This window comes from Etheostoma cragini, chromosome 6, assembly GCF_013103735.1.
Source record: "Etheostoma cragini isolate CJK2018 chromosome 6, CSU_Ecrag_1.0, whole genome shotgun sequence".
NCBI lineage: Eukaryota > Metazoa > Chordata > Actinopteri > Perciformes > Percidae > Etheostoma > Etheostoma cragini.
In genome coordinates, this window is record NC_048412.1 from 5,140,549 (window position 1) to 5,161,593 (window position 21,045).

General features: G+C 41.3%; 1 protein-coding gene across 2 annotated transcripts in view; it reads right to left on the bottom strand.

The window, feature by feature from the left end:
• adcy3a (adenylate cyclase 3a) overlaps positions 1 to 21,045 on the bottom strand; it is a 67,385-nt gene that overhangs the window by 29,767 nt on the left and 16,573 nt on the right. For both annotated transcript variants that reach the window (XM_034873845.1, XM_034873846.1), the window contains exons 5-12: positions 19,033 to 19,144; positions 9,715 to 9,842; positions 8,863 to 9,021; positions 7,111 to 7,276; positions 6,709 to 6,828; positions 3,016 to 3,158; positions 1,036 to 1,197; positions 588 to 675 (exon numbers count right to left, since the gene is read on the bottom strand). In XM_034873845.1, coding sequence (XP_034729736.1) covers positions 588 to 675; positions 1,036 to 1,197; positions 3,016 to 3,158; positions 6,709 to 6,828; positions 7,111 to 7,276; positions 8,863 to 9,021; positions 9,715 to 9,842; positions 19,033 to 19,144 — 1,078 coding nt within the window. The remainder of the gene's footprint in view (positions 1 to 587; positions 676 to 1,035; positions 1,198 to 3,015; positions 3,159 to 6,708; positions 6,829 to 7,110; positions 7,277 to 8,862; positions 9,022 to 9,714; positions 9,843 to 19,032; positions 19,145 to 21,045) is intronic.

Sequence of the window (21,045 nt, forward strand, 5' to 3'; positions counted from 1 at the left end):
TGCTTGTTCCGTTTCCTGTTTTTGAAGTCTGTTTTCCGCTCGTCTTGCCTCTAGCTTTACTTCCTGTGTCTTCCCGCTCTTGTGATTCTCTGAGGTTTTCCACCTGATTCCCTGCCCCCTTGTCACCTGCCTGTCGTTATCTTGTGTGTTTAATGTCTGTGCTTCCCTTGTCTCTTGTCAGATCGTTCTGGTTAGTCCGCCTGTTTGTTCCTCGTCATGCTGTGAGTTCCCGTTCCTATGTCCAGCTTCCCTGTGAGTCTTCCCTGCCTTTTTTCGTCCTGTCTGTTCCTCGCCCTTCTTCCCCCTGGACCCCTTAGGATTTTGTGTTTTTGCCATTTTTGGATTTTTCCCTTGGATGCTTGGACTGTGTATCTCCTTGTGGAATGTGCCTTTGGAACATTGGATCAATGGTTGCTGATAATGGGGAATGTAGATATTGCATTAAAAATCAGCCCCCCACCCAGATCAGCTGGTATTCTGTCTATACTGGAGTGGAATGGAAAATTGTAACTTTTGACCGGTAGTGTATATAATAAGATAAATTTGTAATTGCTTGACAACCCTAATAACAATGTGTTGTAACTTACTCTAGGGAAGATGGCGGCCAGAGAACAGATTGTCAGGATGAGCAGGAGGACTTCTCCCACTGCAAAGGTGATGTAGTTTGCAGTCAGCCTGTTCCACATGAACACACAAAAAAACCTTAAGAGAAATATCACAGGTAGCAGTCAACAAATCCAGATTCTTGTACTGCATGCAGATGGGGCAGAAAACAATACTAAAGAGCTCAATATTGCAGTGAGTTGGGTTGTGCAAAACATTTAATATCCCAAGAGTAGACTGTCCCTCACAGTACAAAGTAAATAATTTAACCAAAGAGATAATGTTGCCAATTTATAATTTGTGTCCAAAGACTGTGAGCTTAGGTTTGTTTATTTTGCTTTTTGGGTAGGTGTTTCAGCCAGAGTGAAACATAAACGGAACATAACCACACTTTGAAAAAGGGTGAGATTATTCCTGGCCTTGTACACTAACCAGGGGTCTATGAGGGCCTCCATAGCTGCAGTAAAGAGCAGGACCACACAGGAGCAGCAGAAGGCAGCTCCGCTCTGTTTCTCTTTCTCCACAGAGTAACGAGTCTCCAGGTCCGGATCCACAAACCTCAAGGAGAGCCTGTTGGTGTGTTTTCCCTTTAGACTGATGAGACAAGAGAACCTCAGCACTTATATCAAATCTAAAATATTGTTATTACATTACACACAGAACATATTGTCACATTTTTGTTTTAGGAAAAATCATGCTACAATTTTTTGAAAACTGATGCAATCTACTTGTGATTTCGTGCAAATCTGGGAGTAAACTGCTACAATGCTTTGCGTGGCTCGGCATCAAACTTTGTACTAGGGATGTGACCAGACACTAAGCTCATGAGACATGATACAATATTGGGTTCACGAGAACAAGATTAGTTTTTCATGTGATTAACAATTTTGTTATCTTTTTCAAAATACATACAACAAAATAACTGTAATGGTAAACCAAATAAACATATGTATAATGTCAACACGACAAACCCAACCATCTCTGTCCAGCAGAAAGCTTCTTAGGAGTCCTCCAGAAAGTTTAAGTACTTTCCCTATTTTCCCGTGAAGACATCTAATCTGGAAAACCATTTGTATGACACCTTTTATTAAACGCAGCCACCCTTGCCATCTCACAAGACCACTCTTCAATTGACGGCAACTCGTTATTCCTCCATCCATAGAAAGATCTGCCTGGCTATCATTAAAACTAGTTTGGACACAACATCTTATGTGCTTATCTGTTCCACTTAGGTTTGATCCATCTCCCAGAACAAATAATATTGGGCTGAATGGGTCTCAGTCTAAAATTCCTGGACCTTATCACAGGACATGAAGTAATTGGCCGTCCTCTGTCTTTCATTTCCAACAATTTGGTGAGTATTTCAAACAAAGTCTAAACAATCTGGAGGGACTTCAATCCAAACACCAATTCCAATGAAGTTTGGATATTGTGTAAAACACAAATAAATACATTATACAATGATATTCAAAGACTTTTCAACCTAAAGTATACTCATTTGAATACACTACAAGGACTAGATATTGAATGTTCAAACTGAGATATTCACTCATTTTGAATTTGATGCCTGCAACATGTTACAAAAAATGTCAATGTAAATGGACTGTTCTTATATAGCGCTTTCAAGTCTCAAAAACTATTTAAAGCGCTTTTACATAGTACAGGAACCATTCATCATTTAAACACATTCATACACTGTGGCTAAGGCTGCATTACAAGCTGCCACCTGTTCATCAGATAAACACTCACACACATTTACACACCGATGGAGCAGTGTTAACAGCAATTCAGGGTTCAGTGTCTCGCCCAAAAACATGCCCTAAGGACATTCAATACTGGATTACCTGCAATTTCCTAAGGTTAAACTGAAGTTATTGTACTTGGCCCCAAACACCTCCAAAGCTCATAATCTAAAGATAGAGCTACTCTGGATAGAATTTCACTGGCTCACTCAATAGCCCCCCCTAAGAAATTTAAAAGTAGATTCTGCAGTGCCTTCCAACTAGATGTATAAGATTTGGTTTGCTTCATGTCCAAACTTACATACAAGTCTAATTTGTGCATGCAGGGTCTGTTAGTTAGGAAAGTACACAGCTGCATCAATTAGGAGCTGACTGCAACCCATATCGGGTTGCAGTCAGCTCCTAATTGATGCGCAGAGTTGAACCTTTTGTCTATTGTATAAATATCGTCATTGTATTATAACTGTTTATTATTTTAGGATGCCTAATAACAGCTGGCTAGTGGACTGCCGATGAAAACTAGCCTATGGCTAACTCGGCTACGCTTACATTTGCTTTGAATGTTGATCAGTGTACATTGTCCCCTTTTCAAATAAACAAATAAATGAAATAAGTGCAAGGGTCCGTTCATCGCTGCTTGCAGCTTTAATTAAGATTACATTTCACTTACGCTTGGACTGTCTCTCTCTCCAGCAGAGCCTCGTTAAGCAGTTTGTTGAGCTCCTGTTCATTCTCCTGAGCATCAATCACCCTTTCAGCCAGGTCCCGCAGTCGCAGCCTTCTCCGAGGGTTAGGGAAAGATGGATTCACCACCTGAAGTGCCAGAAAGAAAAAAATGGAGAAAAGTAGACCCATTTATTACATTTCTGTCTAATATTTACTATATCAATGCCATGTCAGCAATTCTGTTAGTCATCTTGTCTTTCCTAACACTTCAATCAACAGTAAGAAACCTTTGTTAAACATTTACACTTGATCAACACTTTGTTTCATGATAAAGAAACCAAAGTGCCAGATTTTCATGAAATTTGTAGTAGATGTAATAGTTTGTGTCTCTAAAGGTATTACCTAATGTTACAATTGAGCCCAAATTTTGCCCAGTACAGAATACATATTCAAATCTAATAACAATGAAATTTCCTGAGCACATTTACACTGTGCAGGGGATGCACTCCTTACATTTTGCATACCCCATGAGCTTTCCTCTTGTCCCACCCTCAGGATAAAATGTCAACATTGAACACAAGATCATATTAGTCTCATTTAATCAATGTGCTTAGAAAATGTAATGGCAATCTACCCAAAGTCATAAATCCTTTTGGTTTTAATAACTCTGACTTTTTTAAAATTTGTTTAAAATTGTTTACCCAACCCACCATGCTGTCTCTCAGGAATTTATCATTTATATTTAACTATGAGAGACATAGGATTGCAATATTGGGGTAAGCAGTGTAATTCGTGCAGGAGAGTATTTGGATTTCCAGCCCAAAACCACATGTGGAGACCTAATACTAGCCTTTTGAATGATTCTTCAGTCTGAAAAGTTAATTAAAAAAGGATTAAAGAGAGTACCTGGAATTAAATAGTAATGAGGACATATTACCATGTATTTTATGGAATGCTGCAAAAGGGGTGAACATAGGAACAGTAATTATGTGGTCATAAAAAAAATTGACTAACCTAACAAATTAAAAACATTGCAACAAAAGCATACAGAGGTAATGGACCCCTTCCTACTAGAATTAAACGGCGTCCTTGACAACCAAGTGGGAATTAAACTCAAATACATCAAACAGAGTTATTCTGAGAATGGACCTATGGCTAAAAAAAATATTGTGATTAAAACTTTGAAGACAACATTCCACAAAATCAGTAAAAAAAAAAAAAAAAAAATCTGAAATCCGGATTAGTAATAGACCAGAAGCTCTGTAACTGTTTCAATCCCTGCCTGTACAGATACACCTGTGACTCTTCGGCTTAGGTTCACAATGGATGTCTAGTCACACACACTCGAATTATTGCCATCAAAAATTAATTATCTTGGCTTTTTATGTTGACTGACTATATCGGTTTTGTGCTGTTCTGTGGGGGCTATCTTGGTAGGTCTCTGTCCTCTTTTTGGAATAATGTAAAAGTAATCCTTAACAGATGATTTAACTATTGATTTCGAGTTTTTTTTCTTTCTTCTTCTTTGTACTTTAAGTGACCTGATCATTCTGTTCAGTTCACTCAAAGTGTGCTTTTCCCTAAAACCTAATAAAAAGGTTAAAAAAGGACCTAAGAAATGACCCTGAAAAGAACCAATGTTGGTCAGAAATTCATTTTAATAAATGATATTGGGCCCTGAGAATAGCTAAATAAGTATTTATATTTACTTTTAATTTACACCCACACTGTATGACAACATTTAAAAAAAAGCTTTGCGATTTAGGTCTTTAGATTATACTGACCAATTTTGAAGTCAATTGGGTTAAATCTGAAGAAGTTAGTAACCCCTAAAATGGTAAAAATCGTCCATAATAATTAGTAGGGGTGTGACGAGACGCTTACTCCACGAGACGAGACACATCACAAGATTGGGTTTACGAGAACGAGACGAGATGAGATTTAAAAAAAAAATTTTAAGAAATACTCAATGAAATATGTGAATGGAAAATAGTTTTTTTATTCAACTGAAAAATCACAAAATGCAAAACAATTTAGGTGCATTTTGAAATCAACTATTAATGATGAATGTTATTGAACTTTTTTTTTTTACTATTTTAATGAATTATATGCAGTAAAGGGACAAACACTGCAAAACGTTTTGTAGAAACTCTACCAACTGGCTTCTGCCCTGTACAATTTCACACGGGAAATCTAACTCCTTTCCACAAACCGAACGTAAAAAAATAAACTGTATAAACAAAATAAATGTGTAAATAACAGAAAAATAACACTTTAAATGCAATCAGTAAGTGTATCAATAACCAAAGTACTGCTCTCTCAAAACTACAAGTGCAAACAGAAACAATGTTTTTCTTCAAGCATGAAAAAGAGAGAAACTACACAGAACAGCCTAAGATATGGTCATGTTCAAAGGCTTTTAGAGTTGTTTGCCCTTTTAATGTTTTTTGTAAAACGAGATCTCGTCACACCCTTAATGATTAGGATAGCTTAATATTAATTAAAAATACAGTATATTGTGTGTGTGTGAGTCCCTCAGGGTGTGGCATGTTTGTACATATTTCCGGGCGGCAAGACATGCCCTGTCTCCTTTCCCAGAAGAATTTTTCACTTTGAGAGGTTGTTCAGCGCTGTCTCTCTCTCTCTGCCCCCTGGTTACGACGACAACACACCCTGACAAGTCATCCTTTCACAAGCCTGACAAAAAGACTGGGAGAAAACCTGGCCCACAAATAAACCTCCTCTCAAAAAACAGGCGGTCAACTTCTAGTGAAAGATTTTACGTGGAGCTTTTGTCTTCAATGCTTGTATTTATGTTATTTATGCTTTCGAGAGACTATGTACCATGTCTTTACTGAGTGTAAGAGATTAGCAGAGTTCTTCTTTCTTTTAACATTGATTTTTTCTAAACTACTTTTCAAAGGGGTGTTCAGTGCCTTACTTAAGAGGCAATGTCTGGTACCCCTCTAGCTACATGTCTACACTCCATACGGGTCCCCTCCCACTCCCTTTGGTCCGTATGGGGACCCTCTGGTTCCGAACCCAACTCTCTACGGACTGAACTACTTCCACCCCCCTGGACAATCCCAGCAGTCCCACGTGCAGCCTGTTGGTACACGGTACGTTCTGCCTCACTGACCAAGTGGGATTGAGAACGGGTAAAATTCATTTTCTTGTTTCTGATATGAAGACGGAGAAGACGTCTTCTCCGCCCCCCGCGACTGACACACGCACACACACACACACACACACAATCACACATGGTGGATGCAGGAAAAAACGCAGATTAGCTATACAGAACGACCTAAATTCAGGACAACTATAATATTGTAGGTGCAATGATAAGTTAAAGTCCAATAAGTACTACCCCCCTACTACAGCATGTGATGACGGCGCAATGTCCCCGAGTAGGCTTCCATGAATAGGATAGGATAGGATCATAGAGACACAGCAATTCTCCTTTATGAGGCAAAAAAGTGGCTGATAAAAAGTGGCTAGTAAAAAGTGACTGTGTCAGGTGGATTTTTAAATCAAAAAAGTGAACTTCCGGCCCTGTATACATAGCGCTTATAAATTTAACAGTTCGAGGGAGTCTAATCGCCAAAGACTAACATATCAACCGCTATATGCACCATGTTAATTACATCCTCTCCTGATTGATATGCAATTCTGATCTAAGAAGTGATTTCTTGGTTACCCTCGTATCCAGTTCTTCTGGTTCTTCTGGTGTCGTGCAGGCTGTGTTAACACTGCCATTACACTCTGTGGTGTTGATCAAGAGTGGGGAGTTTCCATTGGAAGAGGTAACAGACAACTTCTAATGTGAAACAAGCGAACAGGAAATAATGAGTGATTATTATGTAATGTCACATTTTTCTTTATTCCTTTTTACATTCCTGAACATATGCATGTATTGTGAATGCTGGACATACAGTTCTTACATTGGACTTACATTTTTACATTATATTCAAATCTACCTTTGAGTTAGAAGAATGTTTTCCAATGTGATGTTAAATGTAACATTTCACTGGCTGAATGAGACCCCAACATTTGAATATCCAAATATTTGCAGTGTGGGTGTGTGGAAGGGTTGACTCACTACACCATTGATGCCATTCTTCCCCATCGGTCCTTTAGGAACAACCACCAGGTAAGTCTCGATGCCCCTCTCCCTCAGGTAGTCACAGCGGTCACCTCCGTTCCCTGGCTCAGCATCAAACTCACCATGAAGACACTCCATGGTGCTGTGTGAGATGTGGACGCGACTGTTCCACACATACAAAGGTCATTCATCTACAAATCATTGATCTAACAACTACCAACTACACAAAGTCTACAGAAAGTGCTTCTGTGGATTTCATTGAGCCGTGAATAGTCCTTATGACATGATCCTTTCCTAATAATTTGAATATGTGGTATAATGTTGCTGTGTGCATTTAGTCATCTTGATGCTCCTATACAGAGTGATGAATTGAAACATTCGGCCTAATGAACACAGTGTGAACATTTGGGACTTAAGTGCAACACAGAGTGGAAATGTTAAATTGTGGCAGTATATTCTCATTTTTCATGACATTTGAGTAAAACTGGTGGAGGAGTTCCACAACCATTAAATGCCTGTTGGGCTTTGCGAGCCTTCCAAGCTCACGCCTTGTGCACTACACAACGCCACCTGCAGGTTATGTTATGTGGACAACATGAAAGGGGGGAGGGGGTCCTCCAAACAATGCCAACAACGTTCGTCAGCATTACTACTGAGAGATTTGGTTCACTAGAATCAAGGTTTATGGTAGCCGTGGTGTCCCCTGGTGCGAGGTGCGTGAGCCATAAAATTAAGACACCAACGGTTGTCGTTTCCAGAGCGAAGGCTCCGTATGCTTTCATGGTCATGCACCTCTGAATTTTTGTAACTTTGTATTGAGGGCGCTGGGCTTTCAGTTCAACATGGTCAGCTGGGAAAAGCAGGTGCGCCTGTCCAAACATATGCGTGATTCTTGATGTACAGACCACAGAGAGTCAAACTTCATGTGGTCAAAGAAGGACACCACACTGGGAAAAGAAGAAACTTCTTGCTGGAGCGTGTGGAAAACATGAGATATAGGGGGAAAAAAACAGCTTCACGAAAAAAACAGTGTTACAGTCACGCAGTCATTTCAAATTGAAGACAAACAACAGCCACGTTACTGATAAGAGTTGATAATTGTAATGTTTTTGTGGTACGTCAGTGTTTATAATGGATGTGTTTACTTCTGTTGCCAGGCAGCCTGCTTTGCTTACATTTCGCTCTCTTCTTCTCTACTACTTGTTGCTTATTCCCATATTATTTTGTTTGTAGACCCTCTGGTTTTCCACAATGTGTTGAGCATAAACGTCTCCATGCATGCTCTAAGCGTGTGCCATCTACGGAGCCCCGCGCAGTGGCAGTTCAGGTGGCAGACAAAAACTGGCTGGCAGAACCACGGATTAAAGAGAGAACCAGGAAATGCACTGCCTTCCTAGCAAATTACCGTATTTCGACAAACACAGGTTGTGTCACAATAATAGTTCTGTGCAAATCGGCATCTCTGTGCTTAGGATTGGCAATTACAGAGGAAAATTCTGATAGAGCCTCGATATAGTTTTGGAATAATGTCAGTATTTGGAGTAAAATACAGCCTGAAACACAGACTTGGTGGGGTAATTTCTAAATCACACAAGATCCCCTGGTAATACTAGTCTTGTTAGAATAGGGTTGTGGACATAATTTAAAAAATGTTATAATAGTACACACATTGCTCAAACAGTGGATTCAAGTAACCTTTTTAAAAACTTGACCAAAAGAGAAGTTCCAACTAGTTTAGAATGTTCTTACCCTGGTATCCCTCCAGCCTCCATTTTGTTTGCTACAGTGACATCTGTGGACCAGACGTCGTACTGCCAGCGTTTCTGACCCAGCACTCCCCCCAGGACTGTTCCACTGTGAACTCCAACCCGCATGTCAACATCTGTCTGAGTTTTCTCCCGGACATACCTGTTTAAAAAAAAAAAAAAACAATGGAAGAAATCAGGAACCACAACTACCATGTAATGGTAAAAATACATTCTCAACCTATAGAAAACACTGTCACTAATATACAGTTGAGCTCGAAAATCTGGGCACCCCGGTAATTTTTTTTTAGTAATGTACATAAATAAGCCAAGAAAAGATGGAAACATTTTCAAAAGGCATCACATGACAGATTAGACATTTGTATAATATGTCACAAAAAGTTAGATTTTATTTCCATCATTTACACTTTCAAAATAACAGAAAACAAAAAGATGGCATCTGCAAACATTTGGGCACCCTGCAGAGTTTCTAGCATGCATCGCCCCCTTTGGAAAGAGGGGCAGAGTTAATACCTTGTACCCCCTCAGCTTTCCAAAGGGGGCGGTGCATGCTAGAAACTCTGCAGGGTGCCCAAATCTTTGCAGACGCCATCTTTTTGTTTGCACGTCAAAAGTAAAGTAAATCCATTCATACACTTGTCTGGAGTCTGACCAAAATTTTTCATTAGAATCGATTTGAACGTCTGTGGTTCACAGCGAGTCGATAATAGCCCACCAGAGTGATCAATTCCAAACTATGGACAAAGTGACTAACCTTCTGGATCACATCAAAACATAGCTGACACCGACTGATTTTTAAAACAGCCCAGCATCATCCAGTTATCTCTGTACTCACGAAATGGCTTCCACCATGGCCAGACCCATCATGATAGAGCATGCAGCGTGGTCCTCTCTGTAGTCTGGCAGCCCACAGATACAGTAGTAACAGTCTCCAAGGATCTTGATCCTCAGTTGGTGATATTTCTGACAAGGTAGATAATGTTTAGAGAGAGCGATTGATTAGAAGATTAGACTGGGATATCTACATTATTCTTTTTCAGCAGTTATAGAAATTAAAGAAGGAATGACCTTTGACATTTTTTTGTAACTGTTTTTAGGGATGGACAGCAGATGGTCTGTTGGATTGTTATAGGCACAGATACTGACTTTAGCGTACTGAATACCAGCCAGACAATATTTTTATTGCTGTGCTCCATTCATTTTGCTGTAATAAACTAACAAAGATGTTTAAGTAAGAACTGCTGTTACTTATCACTTCATGCATGAGCTTTGTAAATACTGCATTTTATTGTGAGAGAAGTGGTTAATTAAAATCACCCTAGCATTAAGAAAGCTTGGAGGAGAACCATTGCGGAAGACAAGAATATCAAGAGGCAAAAAGTCAACGGCAAGTTGTAGTCTGCAAGATTTGAGGTATGTTGTTTTTAGCGGCAGCTTTGGTGGCAAGAATTGCAGGCGGGCCTCTTGGACCTCATCTTCCAGAGTTCCTTTCGAAAAGACACAGTGTCAACTGTGTGATGTTGGTAGCTAGGCAGCTCTCACCTGCGAGATGCTTTCATATGCTCCGGTCCACGCTGATCTGATCTGAGAGCTAATTCATTCATGAAGATGAGAGCCATGTGTGGACGCAGCTAGCGGGATTACTCACCGAGGCTATCAGGGAGGCCTGATGTTTCCTGCTCTGAAGCATGCAGAAAACATTGCACCCCTCGGTGAGTAATCACGCTAGTTTTGTCAGTTAGCAACGTTGACCTTGTTAGCACATAGCGTTCTACGAGTGGAGCATGCCAGCGCGGGTAAAGTTTGTGCACTTAGCCGAGCAGCAGCGGCCACATAACCAATGACCAACCTTGGCTGACAGTGCTGAACCAACCTGGGCATCAGAATGCAGGGAGCAAGAACTCAGAGGCCATACAAAATGTTATTAATTAATATTGCATGGTCTGCAGCCAATTGCTGCTATTTCTTTTTATGCCGAAAATGCGTTTGACATGGTTACATTTCTTTTGGAAATGTATGGGTTTGGCAGCATTTTCTTTAAGTGGATTCAGGTTCTGAATAAGCATTCAGATGCTGCAGTGCAACTAAAGGGTTAATTCCTGATTATTTTGCTCTTGGAAGAGGAACGAAACAGGGCTCACACCTTCCTCCTTTGTTTTTACATTGAGGTCCTTGGTAGCAGCCAAAAGAGGGAGATTGATTTCTTAGGTGTTGTTGGTGGTGGAAGGGGTGGTGCAGTCAGAAGCGTTACCAAGGTACCAAACCCCTAGCCTTTATCCACAACGTTCCACTTCCGGCATTGCTCCGGTGCTGCACTAAATTATGCTGGATGAATGTTTTTTTTGTTGTCGTCCATTTCCTTCTGCTTTCTTTGTGTTGGAATTTTAAACTATGCTTAACAGCTCCTCAGATCTCTGGGCGGTAAACTGAGAGAGCTAATTAGACTACAACAACACGGTCCACCAAAACAAGTTCCTTACCGACGTTCATTTTGCAGTGGCTCAGTGTGGAGATTATCACCGCCCATAACAATTATGATTGGTTTAAAGAAATGCCAATAAACCAGAGCACAATTTTCTCCCATCCCAGAATGCTGTGTGGACTAACCAGTAACATCCTACACAGCACGGTAGTCTTGCAACGCAAGTCATGGGCAGCCCCCTCACTATGACATCTCTCCATCAGTGCAAGTACATGTCCTGGGCATGTCAATGTATTTCAAGCTTGAGTGTAATGTTACAATTCCTTCCAGGATCAGTAAGTCTTAACAGCTCACTGCTCCTTTACAGCCTCCAATCAGGTGCATTTTAGTGGTCTAACCAAGGTATGCACATTTAACTATTGATACACTTGTCTCTGGATTAAACAAATGAGATTTAACAAGTTAATGAAAAAGGAATGGTTAAATACAGTTTAAAGCGTAAATAAATACACCACTTTTGAACATTAAGGTTTGTATCCGTTTCTCAGTAATAACAATTAGCTCAAATTTGATACTGAGGTTTGTTTCACTTGAGTACCCACTACAACAAATTCTACCAAATCTAATATTTTTAAGGACAGCGTCAACTCTTCTGGACAATGGAATAAACAAGTTGGTGACATACTGTCACAACTATCTTTCTCCATTATTGAAGAATGAGCTCTTTCAGAGCCTGGATGCTAGATGGAGAATTTCGCACAACCTATCTTTCAGAAATAGGTGTTCTATTGGGTTGAGGTCTGGTGACATTTTGCCACTGAATCACTTTCACCCTGTTCTTCCTCAGAAATGCAGCAGTGGCCTTGGATGTATGTTTTGGGTTATTACCATGTTGAGAGAGTGCACAGTAACCCAGGGTTGTCAGTATTTTGCAGTACATCTGTGGATTCGTGAGTCCCCCAATGAAATGCAATCCCCAACACCTGAAGCACTCATACAACATCACAGAGGAACAATGCCACCGCCATACTTTGTGAGTACAATGCATTTTAGGTGTGGAGGGGATGTCTTGGTTGACAAGCTTCTTCAACAACACACTTGCGTGGAAGTCTGGGACGGTGCCTACGGAGTGGCAGACCGGGGTGGTGGTTCCCGTCTTCAAAAAGGGGGACCAGAGGGTGTGTGCCAATTACAGGGGCATCACACTTCTCAGCCTCCCTGGTAAAATCTACTCCAAGGTGCTGGAAAAGAGGGTTCGGCCGATAGTCGAACCTTGGATTGAAGAGGAACAATGCGGATTCCGTCCTGGCCGTGGAACAACAGATCAGATCTTTACTCTCGCAAGGATCTTGGAGGGGGCCTGGGAGTATGCCCAACCAGTCTAAATGTGTTTTGTGGATCTGGAGAAGGCGTATGACCGGGTCCCCCGGGAGAAATTGTGGGAGGTGCTGCGGGAGTATGGGGTGAGGGGGTCCCTTCTCAGGGCCATCCAATCTCTGTATGACCAAAGCGAGAGCTGTGTCCGGGTTCTCGGCAGTAAGTCGGACTCGTTCCAGGTGAGGGTTGGCCTCTGCCAGGGCTGCGCTTTGTCACCAATCCTGTTTGTAACATACTGTATATGGACAGGATATCGAGGCGTAGTCGGGGCGGGGAGGGGTTGCAGTTCGGTGGGCTCGGGATCTCATCGCTGCTTTTTGCAGATGATGTGGTCCTGATGGCGTCATCGGTCTGTGACCTTCAGCACTCACTGGATCGGTTTGCAGCCGAGTGTGAAGCGGCTGGGATGAGGATCAGCACCTCTAAATCTGAGGCCATGGTTCTCAGCAGGAAACCGATGGAGTGCTTTCTCCGGGTAGGGAGTGAGTCCTTACCTCAAGTGAAGGAGTCTAAGTACCTTGGGGTCTTGTTCGCGAGTGAGGGGACCATGGAGCGTGAGATTGGTCGGAGAATCGGAGCAGCCGGTGCGGTATTACATTCCGTTTATCGCACCGTTGTGACGAAAAGAGAGCTGAGCCAGAAGGCAAAGCTTTCGAATACCGGGCAATTTCCGTTCCTACCCTCACCTAGGGTCATGAAGGCTGGGTCATGACCGAAAGAACGAGATCCAGGGTACAAGCGGCCGAAATGGGTTTCCTCAGAAGGGTGGCTGGCATCTCCCTTAGAGATAGGGTGAGCAGCTCAGTCATCCGAGAGGAGCTTGGAGTAGAGCCGCTGCTCCTTCGCGTTGAAAGCAGCCAGTTGAGGTGGTTTGGGCATCTGGTAAGGATGCCTCCTGGGCGCCTCCCTAGGGAGGTGTTCCAGGCACGTCCAGCTGGGAAGGGGTCTAGGGGAAGACCCAGGACTAGGTGGAGAGATTACATCTCCAACCTGGCCTGGGAACGCCTCGGGATCCCCCAGTCGGAGCTGGTTGATGTGGCTCGGGAAAGTGAAGTTTGGGGTCCCCTACTGGAGCTGCTGCCCCTGCAACCCGAGACCGGATAAGCGGATGAATATGGATGGATGGACAATGCATTTTTCGTTGCCATACAGTTTGGCTGCATCAGTTCAAACAGATTAACCCTCGTCTCATCTGACCAAAGTATGGCTACCAATATTCTTCACGTTTGCCCTGGCAAATGTTTAACAGGCTTTTATGTACATGGCCTTTAGTAGTGGTTTATTTCGTGGACGACACCCTTGCATGCCCCTTCTGTGTACAGCACATGTGATATCGCATCACGTGAAACAGTCACACCAGATTGGCTTTCTAAAGGTTTAGCTAAATGTGATGAACTAACATGTGATTTTCCTGAAACACGCTCAAAATGCTGATTTCGAGTTATTAGCTTCAAAGTAAGGCCTGGACGTCTAAGAGTGCTTGCCACAAGTCTATCGTTTTTGAATTTTTGAATGACGTTTGCTGCTGTATTCAGACTGCTTAGCAATGCTTTACCAATTGTTTTGTAGCCCTGGCCTTGTTTTGGGTAAATAAATTACTTTCTTTCTCAAGACTTGACAATTTTCTTTCACGTGGTGCCATGATTGTAAGCATTGACTGGGAGGAGATTGATCAGGTTAAATACCACCCTTACTTGTCAATTATCTTGCAGCAACCTGTGTGATAATTAGTTAGACTCAGCTGTTGTTGAACTCCAGTTCATTAGCATTTTACATTTTCTTTATCGGGGTTTTGTTGCACCATGGTCTTAACCTGTCTTAATTTGTAATGACAAATCTCATTTCCAACTAATCAACTGAGTTGCTGTAATATTTTATTGTATAGGATCCCATAGAAAACATTAATTCTCAAGTAGGACCAATGATTTTTGGAGACATATGTTGGGGTGTACTCATTTACGCTGAGTACTGTTTATGCATGCATCTATTCAATTTCAATTACTTTTTATTTATAGGATCAAATCATAGCAAGAGTTATCTAAAGACACTTTACAGCTAGAGTAGGTCTAAAACACACACTATAATTTACAAATACCCAACAATTCTAGTAATTTCCTCAAGAGCAAGCATTTAGTGACAGTGGCAAGGAAAACTCCCTTTTAGGCAAAAACCTCTCCCTTTTCGGGAGAAACATTGGACAGACCCAGACTCTTGGTAGGCGGTGTTTGACGGTGCCGGTTGGGGGTGTAATGAACAGTGGTAAATATAGTCACAATAAAGAGAATATTATGACTTTATATACTATATAGTTTATATACTATGAATACTATGTAAACTATGACTAGAAATAGTAGATGTAGTAGTTCATGGCGTAGCAGGGCACTGCACGGCGTTACAGGGTGTAGCAGGGCACAGCAAGGAATAGCAGGATTTAGCAGGGCACTGCAGGGTATAGCAGGGCATAGTAGGAGGCAGTGCAGTGTCACATAGCCCAGTGGACCCAAAAACACAACTCAGAGCAGAGGGTAAAAGGTATTGGAGCTGTATTGTACGCAGTACAATCAGAAGGCAAAATATGTGGTCAAAAAACGGGCTAGATATCTACAAAAACACTGGGAAGGTAATACGAGGGTTAACGCTGGAGATTGAGACACACAAGGTACTACAACAATCTGGCAAATGACAGAGGCCACACTCACCAGGATTATTAGGAACACCATACTAATACTGTGTTTGACCCCCTTTTGCCTTCAGAACTGCCTTAATTCTACGTGGCATTGATTCAACAAGGTGCTGAAAGCATTCTTTAGAAAAGTTGGCCCATATTGATAGGATAGCATCTTGAAGTTGATGGAGATTTGTGGGATGCACATCCAGGGCACGAAGCTCCCCTTCCACCACATCCCAAAGATGCTCTATTGGGTTGAGATCTAGTGACTGTGGGGGCCATTTTGGTACAGTGAACTTGTTGTCATGTTTAAGAAACCAATTTGAAATGATTTGAGCTTTGTGACATGGTGCATTATCCTGCAGGAAGTAGCCATCAGAGGATGGGTAAATGGTGGCCATAAAGGGATGGACACGGTCAGAAACAATGCTCAGGTAGGCCGTGGCATTTAAACATTGCACAATTGGCACTAAGGGGCCTAAAGTGTGTCAAGAAAACATCCCCCACACCATTACACCACCACCACCAGCCTAAACAGTGGTAATAAGGCACGATGGATCCATGTTCTCATTCTGTTCAGGCCAAATTCTGACTCTGTCTGAATATTACAACAGAAATCGAGACTCATCAGACCAGGCAACATTTTTCCAGTCTTCAACTGTTCAATTTTGGTGAGCTCTTGCAAATTGTAGCCTCTTTTTCCTATTTGTAGTGGAGATGAGTGGTACCCGGTGGAGTCTTCTGCTGTTGTAGCCCATCCACCTCAAGGATGTGCGTGTCGTGGCTTAAGAAATGCTTTGCTGCATACCTCGGTTGTAAGGAGTAGTTATTTCAGTTGCTCTTCTATCAGCTTGAATCAGTCGGCCCATTCTCCTCTGACCTCTAGCCTCAACAAGGCATTTTCGCCCACAAGACTGCCGTATACTGGATGTTTTTCTCTTTTCACACCATTCTTTGTAAACCCTAGAAATGGTTGTGCGTGAAAATCCAAGTAACTGAGCAGATTGTGAAATACTCAGACCGGCCAGTCTGGCACCAACAACCATGCCACGCTGAAAATTGCTTAAATGACCTTTTTTCCCATTCTGACATTCAGTTTGTAGTTCAGGAGATTGTCTTGACCAGGACCACACCCCTAAATGCATTGAAGCTACTGCCATGTGATTGGTTGATTAGATAATTGCTTAATGAGAAATCAAACAGATGTTCCTAATAACCCTTTAGGTGAGTCTATATATACACACACTGGGACAGGGGAAGACGACTACACACAAGAGACACACATTAGGGAAGGGAGAGGGTAATAACATAGGCGGGAAGGCAGACAAACATGGGAAGACAAGTGACCTGAAACACAGCCGTGAGTTAACAAAATAAAACAGGAAGTCAGGGAAACAAAAAAAACATCAACTAAAAGCGGGAAATGCATGTGATAAGCAGGACCACAAAGACAGCTGCCACCATGATTTAGGTGCCACCCTAATCTATAAGCCCATTTCCCAAATGTTGATGAATGGAAGGGTGTTTAAAGCTTCATATAACTTTACACACGAAAATATGTGTATTCATCATTTCCACACAAATTTATTAATTTTACATTTAGGAAAAAGAGAGCACTGGTATCTAATCAGTATTCTGTTTAAGTAGATACCTAGTCTTTCATTACCAGACCTTCCTCTAGATGCTCTGGTTAATTGGCATTTCTTCAAACAAATCACAATTATCTTGGGCTGTGCTAAGTGCCGAACGGAGCCACGGAGCCGCTGACAAACAGTCTTGGGAAGGAACTTGTTTTGGTGGAAAGTGTACATTCATAAGTTGATTTGGAAAACTCAGATTGGACCAATAGGCTAGCTAGCTGTCTTGATTTACCCTGCAAAGATCTGAGGAGCAGTTAACCATAGTCCTCATAAATCCACCGGAGTTTAAAATTACAACACAAAAAAAGCAGACGTAACGGACATCTGGCCGGTGACTGGTGGCACCGGAGCAATCACGGAAGTCGAACATTGTGGATTTAGACTAGCAGATACCCTAACTTTAGTTATCAGGGTAAAAAAATAAATAAAGTCAGCCTGTTGATCCCTACTTGTTCTGGAGAAATTCATGAACAAATATCTAAAATACAGATATTCATTATTATGAATCCTGTGTGTGTGTGTGTATGTGTGTGTGCTTTCGTGAAATAGTCACAACATTTTGATTTGTTAATTTGTTTACATGTCACAATTTCCGCGTTTATTATCTGTACATGTCATGATTTTCAAACGTGACCCTTTCACAAACTGCCTTGACACTGGGCTGCTCTGAGGGACGCAACATCCGGGAAATCAAATGCCAAATGCGGGGCGGTGACAACAACTTGCAACAGAATACGATCCACGGTCTCTGGGGGACGCAACAACTGGGAAAAAACTGCCACACGCTGGCCACAACAGTGGGACAAACCGCTAAACGCAGGATGCAATCCACGGTCTCTGGGGGACGCAACAACTGGGAAATGAAACGCCAAACACCGGCCAAAACAATGGACCGCCACACACAAGATCCCTGGGTGCAGGAACACGATCCGCAGTCTCTGTGGCATGCAACAACGGTGAAATTAAATGTCACACGCCAGCCACAACAACATTAAAGTTGTGGTTAGAAAGAGAAAGACACGGAAAGGGCCACAATCCCCGGTCTCCAGGGTGAAAGACCTGCGTTGTTTGACCCTTCCACCATCCCGGCCAACCTCCCTGCGTGGATTTTTGGCTTTTCAATACTAATTACTACCATAGTCGTTCTGTGATCATGAAATAGGCTTGTTATTGGAATATGTGTTGTTGTCTTTTAACTATCTTGAGAATAGTTTGTATGATCTACTTCACACTTTGTGGGGTTCATTGCTGAATACCCACTAAACATAGTTTTTGGAATCTGGAGCAGTTTGGAAAGCAATAAATATTAATAAATATGATTGAAACTAAATAACCGCATAATGAAGGTTTCGGAAAATAAATGCTGGCATGATGCTGGCTTCACGTCTTCCGTGTCTACCTTTTACAATAAAAGCCAAGCTTAAATTCACACAGAGCATTTTGCTAAAACAAAACTCAATAAAAAGGCTTTTTTTTTCCTGACACAAAAGCCTGGAACTATATCATATCATGCAAAACCTATCTTCCTCCCTGTCACTCAAACCCGGTCTGTTTGTGTAACAAAAGCGCTGTCTGCTAACTTCTAACACTATAACATTACTGCCGGCAAGATACCGCCACTAATTACATCCATACTTTAACGTTTATAATGATCAAGCCAGAAAGCCTGTTTGGAAAAAAATGCCTCAGCTGAAGTGATAAATTCATTAACGATGATAATAACAAAACGAGAAAGCACCGCTGTCATTAACCACTGTCTGTGGGTGTCAACATGCAAAATAGTTGACGAAAAACACTAAAATGCAGTTAAAATAAATCACTGTCAACCATCTTTTCTTAGCTGCTCTGTCTGACTATCTCTAGCAAAATTACACTGCCAGTCCCTGCTGAGTTCTTTGTACTCAGTCCTGTTCAGGCAGTAGGTAATTATTCAAATAGAAGATATTATGTCTATGTCTATATAACAGTAAGAATATTGGATAATTTTTTGTATTATGATGTCAATGTCATTAGATCATTGTTGTGAGGAAACAGTGTGAAACTCACTGCAGCCAGTTTGTCAAAGCGAGCAAAGAGCTCATTGAGCAGTTTGACCAGCTCCTGAGCGCTGCAGGACGATGATAGCTGTGTGAAGCCTACGATGTCTGCAAACAAAATACTGGACAACAAGAAACAGATACAAGATGGAACATTAGTACTGATATCCTGCTGTTCAGTCACATAAACAGTAACCTTCTTGCACAGTGATATTATTATAGAGCTGCAAAGATTAAATCAATTAGTTGTAAACTATTAAATCAATCAGCAATTATTTTTGATAATTGTTTCATCGATTTGTCATTTTTTATGAAAATTGTAAATTTTATTTAAATCCAGCTTCATAAATGTGAATATTTTCTAGTTTCATCACTTCTTCTTTGACAGTAAACTGAATATCTTTTATAGAACAAAACACATTTGAGGACGTCCTCCTGGGCTTTGGAAAATTGCACCGACTTTTCCCCCATTTCCTGACTCTTTATAGACAAAACAACTAATCGGTCAAACAAGAAAATAATCAACAGATTAATAAATAATGGAAAGAATAGTTAGTTGCAGCACTATTTTGTTGGAATCTGTGACAAGCCTGTCATTATTTGGAAAACTGAGAATCTTAAATGTTGACTGGCTGCACTCCATTTGGCCATTTCAGCATACTTCTTAAGCTGGCCAGGGGGGGGAACCTCACTGAAATCGAGTGCAGCTAACACAGGAGGCAGCAGGAATGATTCTGAATATTTATCGGATAATAATCCAACAGCATCAGGTGTTGGAGAGAAGATAAACTTTGATTTAATCTTTTCACAACTTCAGGTGTTGACACTACAGAATTTTTGATCCAGCTTAAACAAGCCATGTCAAATATTTGTGTGCCTAACTACTCATTCCAGGGGAAGGGTCTAATTGCAAGTGTTATGGGCCCCATTCAGACCTAGTGTTAACATCCATCCGGATTGATCAAATCACAAGTGGACAGCTCTAAGCACATTCCGAGGTAGTCTATGGCAACAATCTTTTAGCAATGTGTATGGGAATGTGCCTTGGACCAAAGTTAAGGAACGCCTGCTGCCTACTGACATCCTTCGCAAATGCGGAAATACATACTGATTTGCAGGCTGTTTCCACAACGTCTGGTAGATGTGTGTATGTTATTTTGGCCGTTGTTGTATTTTTTCATGTTGTAGAAAGTAAATACTGAATCCTGTGTTTTGGATGTTATTATCATACTATTGGTGATGTGTCAGTTGCTTTGTTCCTAGACTCTGCATAGATCTGACACCCGCCCTCATGCTCTTATCCCCGGCTGTCTAAAGCACTGTGAGCCACTGTTGCCTGGCAAAGGTGGCCATGTCTGCGGTATGGAGTCCCTGGGGACCGTAGAAAATAACCTTAAATTTACAAATATATTACCCGCATACTGGTGTCAGAGAAAAGTATGCCCATCAACCGACAGAAATAGACTTTAGTTAGCACTTTTATACACACATTTCTGTAATAATGCACGATTTAGGTGAGAAACAGCAGTTATCTAAACACACAACAACTGATTTGTCATTGAAATATATATTTCTGTTCATGCAAACAGAAATCATACACGTTCATTTGAATATAAAGCGGGAAAGTGAGATCCAATACCAAAGAGTCACGCAAGACTCATTTGGAGACACATTCTAATGACAAGTGTAAACTGTCAAATTTAGAGCTGTCAACTTGTGATCGGATGAACAAAGTTGCATGTTTATGTCAGGTCTGAACAACCTATGAGCCTGTAAGGGTTTGCATTAATGCATTATTGGATGATAAAGCTTCATTCCTTCTGTTAATACTGGCCATAAAAACATCCACAACCCTGACTACTGTTTTAAGACGGACTACGGAAAATCGTAACACTATCTTTTAAGTAGCTTAATTATCTCGACACCAACATTTTTTTATCTTGTATATCATTAACAGCTCTTTAGGCCTTGGTGTGATCACTGCTGTGTCAAGATAGCAATACGCCAAGATTGCACCTGAACA